Source organism: Antechinus flavipes, chromosome 1 (assembly GCF_016432865.1).
Source record: "Antechinus flavipes isolate AdamAnt ecotype Samford, QLD, Australia chromosome 1, AdamAnt_v2, whole genome shotgun sequence".
Lineage (NCBI taxonomy): Eukaryota > Metazoa > Chordata > Mammalia > Dasyuromorphia > Dasyuridae > Antechinus > Antechinus flavipes.
The window spans coordinates 193,752,677-193,765,857 of NC_067398.1; the positions used below are offsets into that span (position 1 = coordinate 193,752,677).

The 13,181-nt window shown below is 31.6% G+C and overlaps 1 protein-coding gene across 3 annotated transcripts in view; it reads right to left on the reverse strand.

Moving 5' to 3' along the window:
• TRIM36 (tripartite motif containing 36) overlaps positions 1-13,181 on the reverse strand; it is a 74,051-nt gene that overhangs the window by 30,544 nt on the left and 30,326 nt on the right. For 2 of the 3 annotated variants that reach the window (XM_051994466.1, XM_051994484.1), the window contains exons 3-4: positions 10,154-10,497; positions 7,107-7,253 (exon numbers count right to left, since the gene is read on the reverse strand). In XM_051994466.1, coding sequence (XP_051850426.1) covers positions 7,107-7,253; positions 10,154-10,497 — 491 coding nt within the window. The remainder of the gene's footprint in view (positions 1-7,106; positions 7,254-10,153; positions 10,498-13,181) is intronic. The other variant, XM_051994476.1, reaches the window with a different exon arrangement.

A 13,181-nucleotide genomic window follows, 5' to 3' on the forward strand; every position in this document is an offset into this window, starting at 1 on the left:
ATACACCTTTTTTTCCCTCAGTGATAGATGGAACCTTTACAAAGACTGATATACATAGGGAAGAAAAATTTGATAGTTAAATACAAAAAAGCAGAAATATCAAATGCATCTTTTTTCAAATCACAATGCAATAAAAATTATATTTAATGAGGGATCATTGAAACAAAACTAACTGGAGACTAAAAGAAATTCTTATTTTAAAGAAAGCATCAAAGAACAAATCATAGAAAATCAATAATTTCACTAAAGAAAATGATAATAATGAGACAATCTATCAAACCCTATGGGATATAAAAGTAGTAATCAAACAAAAATTTTTATCTCTAAATATTTATATCAATAAATTAGAAAAAGACCAAACTGGATATGCTATTTAAAAAAAAACTAGAAAAAGAACTAAAAATGCCCACTTAAATACTAAATTGGAAATCCTAAAAATTTTAAGATTAATAAACAGTATAAAAAATCATTGAATTAATAAATAAAATGAGGTTTTATGAGGGGAAACACAATTAAAATGGATAATCCATTGGTTAATATGATTTTTTTAAACAAGAAGTAAATCAAATCACGTATTTAAAATGAAAAGGATTAAGTATACCACTGATGGAGATGAAATCAAAGCAATTATGAATTATTTTGCTTTCTGTTTTTCTAAAATATGGCAACAGGCACCTGGATGGCATCGAGGGGAGAAAAATATGAAAACATTGGTATGAAATAATAAAGAGCAAAATGAGCAGAACCAATAGAACACTGTACAGTAACAGCAATATTGTTTTAATAATAAATTTGAAAATGACAACTAAGTCATTTTGAGTATTATAAATACTCAAACCAACTACAAAGGACCTATAAAAGAAGATGCTATCTGCCTGCAGATATCATCATATTTGTGTTTAATAGTAACCCCACTTCTAGGATGGGATGGAGAGGGAAGGGGAAAAAAACATGAAAAGTACACAGAAGAGAATAAAAGAAAATTTAGAAAGAAGCACAGAAAGCAGGGTATCTTCAAAAACAATATGTGGTATTCATATATATTTTAAATAAACTAGTCTGAAATATAAGTTCAGGGTTTTATAAGAATCCTCTTTTTAATGTTGTGCTATGTATATGAAAATGTTTCTTTTTTGTCTTTATGCATTTAGGTTCAAAACTAATTTTTTTTTAAATTATGCAGCGTCCAGGAAGAGAGTGACCAATAAATCATATACCAAGCACTATGGTAGGCATATTGAGGGTATAAAGTAAAAATAAAACAACCTATCTTCTCAAGGTGTTCATAATCTATCAGCAGTTTCAAATGATACATAGAGGTTAAGAAAATGAAACTAACCAAAAAAAAAAAAAAAAAAACATCAAATTTGTCAATTAAGAGACCACTGGTAACTTTGGAGAGTAGTTTTAATAAAGCCATAAGACAAAATGCAAAGGAACGAGAAATGGACAAAAAGGAAGAAGTGGAGACAATGAATATAGATAACTTTTAAAAAAAGATTTTAGTACAGAAAAGGAAAAAGTACTTAGTAAATCAGTCAACAATCATTTATTAAAAGGTTACTATGTTCAAGAACTGTGCTAGACATAATGGATAAAAAGGCAAAAATACAGTCCCTGCCCTCAAGAGTTCAGATTCTAATAGGAAGACAATATGTAAATAATTATATATTTAAAAAGATATATATTGTATAAATAGAAAGTCATTTCAAAGTAAAGGCATTGAAGAATTGGAGGAGTTAAGTCAAGGTGGACAACATGACCAAGAAAGGCCTCTTGCAGTAGGAGAAATTTAAACCAAGTCCTGAAGGAAGTAAGACGGTAGAAATTAAGAGGAAAACATTCCAAGAAATTATTATAGTCAATAAAGTGGAATTGGGAGATGGAATGGCTTATGTGAAGAATATCAGCAAGGAGACCACTGTTGGAATCAGAAAGTATAGAAAGGGAAGTAAAATCAAGATTGTAAAGGCAGGAAAGAGCCTTGTTGTGAAGAGAATTAAATTCCATCCAGAATATTTTATATTTGATCGTAGAGGTATTAGGGAACCACTGGTAATTATTGTATAGGGGGATGTGAAATAGTCAGATCTCTACCCAAAGAAAATGGTTTTGGCTGCTGAATGGCAATAGAATGAATTAGAGTTGGGAAAGATTTAATGAAGAAAGGCTTTTGTAACATTCCACAGAAAATGTAATAAGGACTTATACTAGGATAGTAGTTGTATAAATAGAAAGGAGCATATATGAGAGATATTGTGAAGAAACAAAATCTGATAGCAGACTGGATAACATATAATGTAAGTAAACAAGGATTATTGTGAATCTAAGTGACTGAGGAAATGATATAATCATACCTATGCTTAAGGAAAATCATTTTGACAGCTATGTGGAGAATAGATTCCTTTGGGGAAATATTAGAGAGGTGGTGAGACCAATTAAGAGGCCAATGCAACAATGAGCGAGAAATACAGATAAGCCAGTGTGACTTGGATAAAGATTCAGCAAAGAAAAAAAAAAAAAAAGTTGATTGAAAGGTAGGAGAAAAGGATAAGAACAATGTTTTATTTTCCCTTTCGTGACCTCTTGGTAAGCCAACTCAACTCTACCCTGTCCTTTTCTCTCTACATCCTTATCTTTTATCCCACTGAAGATCTTCTGTCAAACTCCAGTTTTGGACTGCTCTTACCATTCTCTGCCTTTAATCTCAAATTCATGTTCTGAGTAAAACTGCAAGAAATGACAAAATCATGCTGACTGGATCCACTATAAATTTATACTACAAAATCTCAACTGGACCTTCACTGTAGCAAGACAATTCTTTTACTTCACCTAATTAACTCTCCAATTCACTATGACAACTTTTCTAACCCATTTTATATCCCCTTTTAAACTTCTACAGTTCCCTTCCCACCTCCTTTCTTGGCTGAGATCCTTATCTCAGATTTCACTGAAAATACTAAGGCCATTCTCAGAGAGCTCATTTTCCTACCCTGTTTTTCATCTCAATCATTCATATATCTTCTGCCAAAATTTCTCCCAGCTTTGTTTTACATGATGAAATTGAGATCTCTACATAACTCAAGTGATTCCATTTCTGTTTTCTTTTTCAAATTGCCCTTTCTAACATCACTATTCCTCACTAATGTTCAATCATTCTATTATTGTTGTTTCTTTTTTTACTCCTTTACTACCTTCTCTATTCTTTATCTTCAAAAAAAATGTAAAAGCCCTCCCCTGATCCATTCATCTCCAATAGCTATTATCCCTCTCTCTTTTTTGTGACTAAACTTGCTGAGGATACATATATATATAACAAGGTCCTCATTCTTAATTTTTGCAATATGGTTTATAATTTTATCATTCAATTGAAACTGCTTTCCAAAATCATAAATGATCTCTTAATTGCCAAATCTAATTGTGTTTTCTCATTCCTTATCTTTATTGATCTTTTTGCAGTCTTTTAACATTCTCTTCTCCTTAACACTATCCTCTCTAGGTTTCTAAGTGACATTGTTTTCTCCTGGTTCTGCTCTTATCTATCTGACTACTCCTCTTTGTTTTTTGCTAGCTTTTCATTCAGATCACACCTTCTAACTTTGGAGATCCCCCAAGAGATCTCTTTTGAGCTCTCTTCTCTTTTCCCACCCCAAAGTATCTCTTCTGAGCTCTCTTCTCTTTTTCCATCTCAAGGGATCTTGGATCTCTTCTGAGCGCTCCTCTTTTCCCACTATACTATTTCACTTGGTGATATCATCCAGTATTATGGTTTCAATTATAATCTCTATGCAGATGACTCTCAGATCTGTTTGTCAAGCCCTGATCTTTTTTTTTTTATCTCATCTAACACTGGAAGGGTATCCCCTCTGATTTCCATTCTTTTTTACCTCAAAAAATAATTCTAAATATTTTTGTATTTTTTTAAGAGTTTATTTTGCTTATTGCCTATCATAAACCTAGAACTGCATGTTCTATAAACATCTTAAACACAACATATTTAAAACTCAAATTATCTCTTTCCCCAAATCCTCTAATTTCTTTATTACTGTCAAAGATATCATTATATTCCCAGTCAACTAGATTCAATCTAAATATCATACTACATAACTTACTTTCTATTCCCTCTCCATATCTAATTTGTACCAAGATTTGTTATTAAAATACTACTTAAAACTGTACAACAATATAATACAAAGATTATACTTGTGATCAACCAGGATTTATGCCAGGAAAATACAAAACTCAACTCAACATCAAGTCTAAAGTTAGAATGCAGGCTGGCTGAAATTACATGTAAATAAAAAAAATAATGCACACATAAAAAGTTATGATGGTACTGTAAATTCTTAAGACACACACCTAAAAGAAAAAAATGACTCCAAATATCTACAAAAAAATTCTTAAAGAAAAACACAGTTTTGTCAGAGGTTTTATTAGAATTCTTAAGAGTTTTAAAAAAGCTTTTGATGTTTTTTTATTAGGATATACCAGAGGAAAAAATGGGGCGGGAGAATGAAAATTATGTTAATATTGGAAAGGGAATTAACAGCTTGGCATAGGAGGCTCAAAATCTTGCATGAAAAGTAAAAAGAGCAAAATAGGTCAATGACTTCAACAAGAAGAAATGCTAAAACAAAGTAAAAATACTAGGGAAAAAATGGAAAAGTAATGAAGATAACTCAAGGAAAAAGCAAATCACCTCAATAAAATATAAGGGAAAAAAATTTAAGAATTATTGGACTACCTGAAAGGCTTTATCAAATAAAGAGCCTAAAAATTATAATTCAAGAACTCTTAAAAGAAAACTATGCAGAACTTTTAGAACCAGCAGATAAAATGGAAATAGAAAGAATCCACTAGTCACTCCTGAAACCTCAAAATGAAAATTCCTGAGAATAACCGAAACAAAATCTAAAGCTCCCAAGTCCAAGAAAAAATACTGCAAGCAGCCAGAAAGAATGAATTCAAGTACCACTGAGGCACAATTATGATCCTACACAATTTAGCAGCCACTACAATGAAGGATCAGAGAGCTGGAAACATGACATTTTAGAAGGTAAAGAAAAAAGGTTTATGGCAAATAAATCTGAGTTTAATCCTACAGGGAGGAAAATGAACCCTTGGAGAAATAGAAGGTTTTCAAAGACTCCTGATGACAAGAGCAGAGCTGCAGAAGAACTCTGAATTTCAAAAACAGGAATTAAGACATAAAAAAGTCAACACAAAGAAACAACTATAAGAGCGTAAACTGGGGCAGCTAGATGGCGTAGTGGATAGAGCATCATCCCCGAAGTCAGGAGGACCTGTGTTCAAATCTGGTCTCAGATATTTAACACTTCCTGGCTGTGTGACCCTGGGCAAATCACTTAACCATAATTGCCTCAGTTTAAAAAAAAAAAAAGTGTAAACTGCTTACATGCTCACATTCTAATATGGGGATAAGATTTCTGTGTTCCCTCTGAATCCTCTCATCATCAGAGGTCACAGAGGGAGTTAAACACACATCTTGATTTGCAGTGTTCTTAAGAAGAAGTCTATATAAAGAAAAGGGGAAGCAGCTGACACTTGATCCTTACTCTTATATAAAATGGTCTGAAGATGGAATAACACACACACACACACACACACACACACACACACACACACAAAAACACACACAAACACACACACACCCTAGATGGACACAGAAAGGATTTTTAGTCAATAAAGAAAGAAAAAGGAAAAGGGAGAATAATGTATTTAAGAAATAATCAATGAAGGGAAAGATTATTCCTAAGCAAAATAAACTCTTAAGAAAATACAAAAATATTTAGAATTATTTTTTGAGGTAAAAAAGAATGGAAATCAGAGGGGATACCCTTCCAGTGGCAAGTAGTTGAACAAGTTATAATACATAAATATGAATATATGTGATATATATGATGTATAAATATAAATATGGTATAAATACGAAAATGTTATGCTATAAGAAATGATAAAAGAAATGGTATGGTTTCAGAGAAATCTGGTTAGATTTGTATTAAGTGATGCAGGATATAAAATCAAGAAAATAACTTATACAGTGATCACAACATTTTAAAGATAACTTTTAAAGCCTTATGATTGATTAGTATAATGATCATGAGCTATTAAGAGAGGATGAATGATAATACCTAATATCGACCTCCAGATAAAAGGTCTCAAAGACTCAAAGAGTTATCTCAAACATACACACCATTCTTCTAAACATGGCGAATGTGACAATTAGCTTAGCTTAACTATACATGTTTTTAACAGGAATTTGTTTTTCTTTCATTTTCAATAGGGGAGGGAATGGAAATTGAAAGTGCATTTCTGCTGTTTAAAAACAAAATAAAATTTAGTATAAAAAAGGGAAACAAGACAATTCTTTTTGGAGAGTTTAAAGTAGTTTTATTTTTAAATGTTCTCTTTTATTATGACAACCAAGATTTCAAATCAAATAGAATAGGAAAGAAAATTGTATAAGGAACTATACTGAACAGTTTTATTTTAAAAGAGAAATGTTGTTTAATAAGGAAGTAACACATTTTCTATTTCTATATTTAAGACTTAATTCTGGGGAGGAAGAACATCCCCCATCCCTTTGGACATTGAAATCACAGAATGAACCAAACTACAGGGAACCTTTACTTCCACATCAACCCCTCCTTTCCTTCACAACCTTACTGATAACAGATCCTTCTCCATTTCTTTTCTTAGAGTTCCAATTTCTCTCCCCTATATCTCTATTGTCCCATTCATGTCCTGGACTTTCCTATGCACAGCAACATTTTAAACCTCTCTCAATTCCAAGAGGGATAAGCCCTAGTTCCTATGTCCTTTGTCCACTGGGATTTACTTCTTTACCCTCATCTCCCTTTTGACATTTGTTCTGACTGAAAGACCAATGGACCTTTATTTTATTTCATTCACCTGACCTTTATGATGTGTTATCTATACCAATCTATACCAATTATAATGTAAGTTCATTGAGAGCTGGAACTGTCTTACTTTTCTATTTGTATTCCCAGAAATTAACACAGTGATTGACATTTAATACCTTTCCTCCCATTCATTCATTCATTCATTCAAGAATCAAGACTCACCTTTAAGGTTTTATAGGCACTGCTAATGGTGGTTACCCGATGGTTTGAATGATTACCACCCAACTTACAGAGATGACAAACTGGTCTTCTACATAATTCACAGTACATGTTTACTCTCTCCATTTCATGTTCAGGGCACATTAAAATCTGTTGAGAACATGGAAGCATAAATATGAAAAAAGGGTGTCTAAAATTACCTAAATTAAAAGAAACAAAAACATCATAAAATCCAAACAAAATAGTAGCTTAGATTTGCACATATTACTTTTAAGTTTTATAAAAATTTTATATATAATTTCATTTGATGCTCACAAAACCCATTCATGTGATCTATTCTTTCCAGTACCAGCTAACAAAACCAGCCATTTACCTAAATTAAAATGGGAAAACCAAATTATTTGACTATCATCATATATAAAAAATTAGTCTTATTAGAATAATTATTTTTGATATGAGAAATTTTAAGTCAGAAAAATTTATAAAGAAATTGTATTTGTTAGAGTTTTTATTTCACCTCAATTTGATGAACAAGTGGATGACAAAATAAAGATGATTTAATCCTATAGGAAGCATCACTTAACCAGGTATTTTAAAGATATCTCTAATTACAAAATACAAGAGGACAAGGACAAGAAACAGGAAAGAGACCTATGATTTCATTGATACAAGGAACTCCCAGATGAGGAAATTCCTTTTACTAATGCAGGTTTTATCATCCTCTCTGCATGAGAGATTAATTAACAAACAAGGTTACACAAACAATATATATGTGTGTCAGAGGTGTTTCTCCTGATCCCAAGATTGGCATTCTCATCTGCTATTCCATATTAGTGCTCACAAAAATTAGACAATCATTAATAACTGAAAATAATTCTTTTACTTTCAGGTAAATGATTTAAATGAATAGATTATTTAGAAGGTACTTGAAATTAAGGGAGAAGTTCAGCCATAAGTGTTTTCTATAAAAATAACTGTATTCTTGCTTGCTAAAAAAAAAAGGTTTAATTTAAATAAACCAGTTAACAGTCTCAAACTGTCCTTGATTAGCATATTTCCACCAAGTTAAAACTATTGTATTTTAAAATATAATAGAAATGATTTGCTCTGATCTAGCATAATAAGCCTTACCTTTTTTTAAATAGACACAATTATAATAAAAAGTTGTAAAGTTAAAATTGGGGAGGGGAGGGAGAATATATCTAATTAGAGAGTCCATAGCATTACAAAGTATTCCTCCCTAAGTACCACTAAGGATTAAAACTTTATTTTCAAAATACAAGGCAAACCTTTTTTTAAACAGAACCAAGAAAATCTAAAATTATGAACAAATGGGTAACAATTAAAATCTGAGCTTGACATATAAAATTTTTTTAAAATGGGAACCTCTTAGCCATATAATGTTAAAATACTTGAAGAAAAGAATTTGCAGAGAGAAGGCAACATTTTTACTGCTGTCCTTATACTCCCAATCTTTGTCTTCAATGCCTTAGAAACTTCATCTTGAAAGTTCTGTTCACACCTGGATTTCACACACTAGAAGTATCCTTCACTCCTGTGGCTTCTACTTCTGACTAGGTCATTCTTCCTAGAACCTCCATTTTAAGGTAAATGTCTGTTTCATTCTTTGTATTTGTATCCCCAACACCAAGGACTATGCTTTGTTAAACTTTAAAGGCCTAACAAATGATTGTCAACTGAGTGACAAATCAGTTTTACCTGATTTAGTACAAAGTGGTAATTGATCTATTATTGCCCCAAGTTTGGGGGAGGAGAGATGTTTTTTTAATTTTGAAATAGAATATCTTAATTAATTTGAAGGCAAATCTTGTCATTTTTTTAAAAATCTACTTACCCTACATATTATTTGAAGTAAATTTTTCATGTGTCCCATAATTTAAAGAACAAGTTTGCCTCCTCTCTCCAAGTATTTCATTTACATACACACACTATTATACATGAACATACACATATATACATACACACATATATACTCACATATATATATGTATGAATATAAACACATGAATATAAACCCTAAATAGTTCAGCAAAAATTCAGATAAAACCAACAGGTCAGACATAAAACCATTGGACTTAGGAGGCTACTTGAATTCTAAACCAGACCTTATCACTTACTAAATGTAGGATGATCTTTTGCAAATATCTACTGTTTGCAAACATCCATTAAGCATCTATTCTGTTGCCAGATTTTGAGGACACAAATACAAAGAATGAAATAATGTACTCAAGAAGCTTACTTTCTGAGGAGAGAATATGTACATAACAAGTATATACAGAAGAGTAAAAAAAAAAAATTAATTCCAAGTAAATACAAGGTAGAAATTAATTCCAAGTAAATACAAGGTAGTTAACAAAGGAAACAGTTGGAAGGAGCAGGAAAAGCTTCATGTAGAAGGTGCTGTTGAATGAGTCTGACTTTTTTCTGTAAATGAGTCCAAATAACATTTATACTATACCACCTAACTCATAGGATTGTTCTAAAGATCAAGTTAATATTTATAAAGCACTATACAAATTTCTGCTATTGTTATAATGACGATGGATCACACATGGGCTAATAGAGGGAAATGAAGTTTTAAATCAACCACTTGAAATCAAAGAGCATGTTGGGTGAATAAAGAGCTGGACTTGGAGTTGAGAAAACTTAGGTTCAAATCTTATCTCCTATACTATTAGCTGTATGACAATGGATGTCTTTTAACTTGTCTGTGCCTCAGTTTCCTCATCCATAAATGACAGTATTAGATTCAATGGCCCTTAAGGTTCCTGTCAACTCTAAACCTATTATGCTATGTACCTTGAGGCCATGAAAATAAACTAAAAAATATGACCAATCACTCTTAATTCCTCTATTCTCACTGAGCACACAACTATATTCAAAAAAGGTCTCTATATTTCCAGTCCCAAATCCCAGTCCCTACACATAGAATATGACATGTCCTTGTTAAAATATAAAATGAAAAAATTGTTTAAAACTTCAATTTATTATGTTACTCCCCCCCCCACCTCCATCAAAATCCCACTTACCTTAGGTCTAAAATTAGTGGTTGGGCCTACATACTCATGCTGAGCTTTTACAGTGCCCCAAGGATGATATATTTTGAAGCATTCATTACAGTAGCTTGCACTGCAGTCCATGCAACTTTTAGTGGATTCTTGAGGTGGAGGTTTGCAGAGGTCACACATAATGGCTGTAGCTGCCCTGGCTGCCTGTCGGTATCTTTCCACAATCGTTTCCAAAGTGAAATTTCGAAACAAACCATTGATTCCACGCTCTCCCAGGTCAATATCATGCTCACAACCAGGGCAGGGAAAAGTGGTCGTCCTAGGAGTCAATGAGCTGCGTTTCCAGCCTGAATAATTGATCATTCCTAGTGTTTAGTTACAGCAGTGGGAAGATGATTAGAATGACAAAACATATAATGAAAAAGGTTGCAAAAGAAAAGTGTATGTATGTACATTAAGCACACCAAACACAAAATATCCAGAGGACAAACATAAATCAATGTAAATTACACAAACTTTAAAAAAAATCTTTCTATGAAATGTTCCTTCTATACAAAAGATCAAATGCAAAAACATCTGTATTTTCCAAAATATTTCTTAAGGAGTCAAGACAGAACACTTGAAATAACAATAATCTCACAGATGGATCTTGATAAATATTTTTGATGATGCTAAAGAAACTTTACAAGCTCTATATACACTATATATACACAGCAAGCTGTGTATATTTGTTTGCACATTATTTCCATTGGATCAGAAGCTCCCTGAGATCAGGGACTATCTTTTGTCTTTTTTTGTATCCCCCAGCATTTAACACTATACCTGGCACAAAGGAGGCACTTAATAAATTTTTAGTGACATTTTCAAGTCCTCAATTCTCTTTCTCATAGACAAACACATATACACACATGCACACACTCATACGCACGTGCAACCTACCACATACATATATAGCCATGTAAAAATAAAGCCTTATTTGGTTGCATATGCTGCAAAACTTCTATTGTATATTCCCCTATTTTCCCAGAATCCTACCAGTTTGGGCTCTGAGAAGAATTCAGTTATCAGTTATAATCATTAATGGACATTGTAGTGAAATCCCAAAACATACTAAAATAGTCCCATGGTAGGTCTGAATTCCAAAATATTATAAAATAAGTACTGACTCCACTTCATTAGCCAATAAAATATGAAATTTCAGTAGGTAACATGCTAGTTTTAAAGTACAATATACTAAAGGTTGTATAATACTGTAACATATTCACAGTCATAAAAGTTAATAATTTTAAGAAAGTCCACAATTTTCTTATGAGCTAAAAATAAAAGATTACTTTCTAAATGTCATAAGATTTGGAATACATGGAACAGAATCTTCTGGTTCCCAACATTAACAGGAAAGAGCTCTGGATTTAGAGTCAAGAAAACTTGGCTGTGAATCCAGTCATTTCTAAGCTTTGACATTGAGCAAGATCCTTGACATCTCTGAGTTTAAGTTTCCTCATCTGTAAAATGGATGGAACGGGAAAGGATGGTTGTTCTAAAGTCAGAATTTCTATACTTTTTTTTTTTGACACAGACTCCTTTCCACAGTTTGATGAAATTATACACCTTTTCTCAGAATACTAAGTATATAAAATAAAATATGTAGAATTACTATAAATATATAAAAATTCATTTGGATAAATGTCATTTCAAAATAATGGCAACTTTTTAAAAATGTGACTAAAAAAATCTAAAAAGTTAAAGGCAGAGAAAAGCATTCATTCAAAGATGCTTCATAATACATCAGCTTAATAAAATAAATAATAAATGCAAGTTTTAAAATACAACAGTGAAAATGACTGATGGTTCAGTGGTTCAGTTTCAAGGAATGAAACAAAAAACGTATTTATAATTTCATAGTTTTACCATGTAGAGTAGATCACTCATGAAAATGAGATGGATAATTTTACCAAATGAATAGTTTTAAAAGTATTACTTGTTACAGCTAAAAGTTTTGATTAGTAAACAATTGGAAAAATTATGGTAATGAAGTCACATTTTAAATAACATGTACATTTAGGATACTATGGTTTTATTTCACTGCATCTTCAAGAAAGTCACAATTATAAAGTGCATCATTCCTTTTCCATGAGTCTCTCTTATGTCCAATTTTTTGTCACCCAAAATTAGAGATTACAGCACAAAACTAAATTTATAAAATAAGATGGCATAGTTGAGAAAAATGTTTTCAGCATTAGTCTATAAATGAAAACTATGTTTGATCAAAATACAGTGACAATTTCTCAGGTAACTGATTTAAATATTTTCATTAGTTTTTTAAAAATTACTTAAAATTACTTATAAAAATTACTTAAAATAAAAAAATTTTCCATCATCACAATTTATTTTAGCAACATAATTTCCAATGCATATTTAATAATTCAGAAACAAAAATAAGCGTAATAAATCATGTGTTCAGATCCCTAAAAGCAGCAGAGTTGATCTGAAAGCTTTAGGAAACAGCTCTAACAAAATTAAGTCTACAGATCAATGAAGAAATTGTACACAAACACAAAGGCATACACATACAATTTTAACTTTTCTTAACTTTCTCTCCTAATTTGGATTTAAGGGGACAGACTGACTTTTGGGAGAATTCCATATGTTTTACTATGAACATCTGTAATATGTAATACTAATGGCATAGTAAGCTACAAAAGTAAATGATGTCTAGACTAAAAAGAATATGGAAGAAGCAAAAGAACAATAATTCGATTGTAAACACTTCCACTATCATTTCTTTTTAGCAATTGTTATGGTAAAATAATTAGGAATCTACCTGCTAAGATAAAGTTAGGAAGTGTTTGGATACAATAACAAAATACTTTTCACACAGAGTATGGCAGAAACTGGGCACTGACCAACATCTTACACTCTATACCAAGATAAGGTCAAAATAGGTTCATGATTTAAACAAAAAGTAAATTAGTAGATCAAGGGATAGACCTGTCAGATCTGTGAAGGGAGGAATTTATAGACAAAGATTAACTAGAGAACATTATGAAAT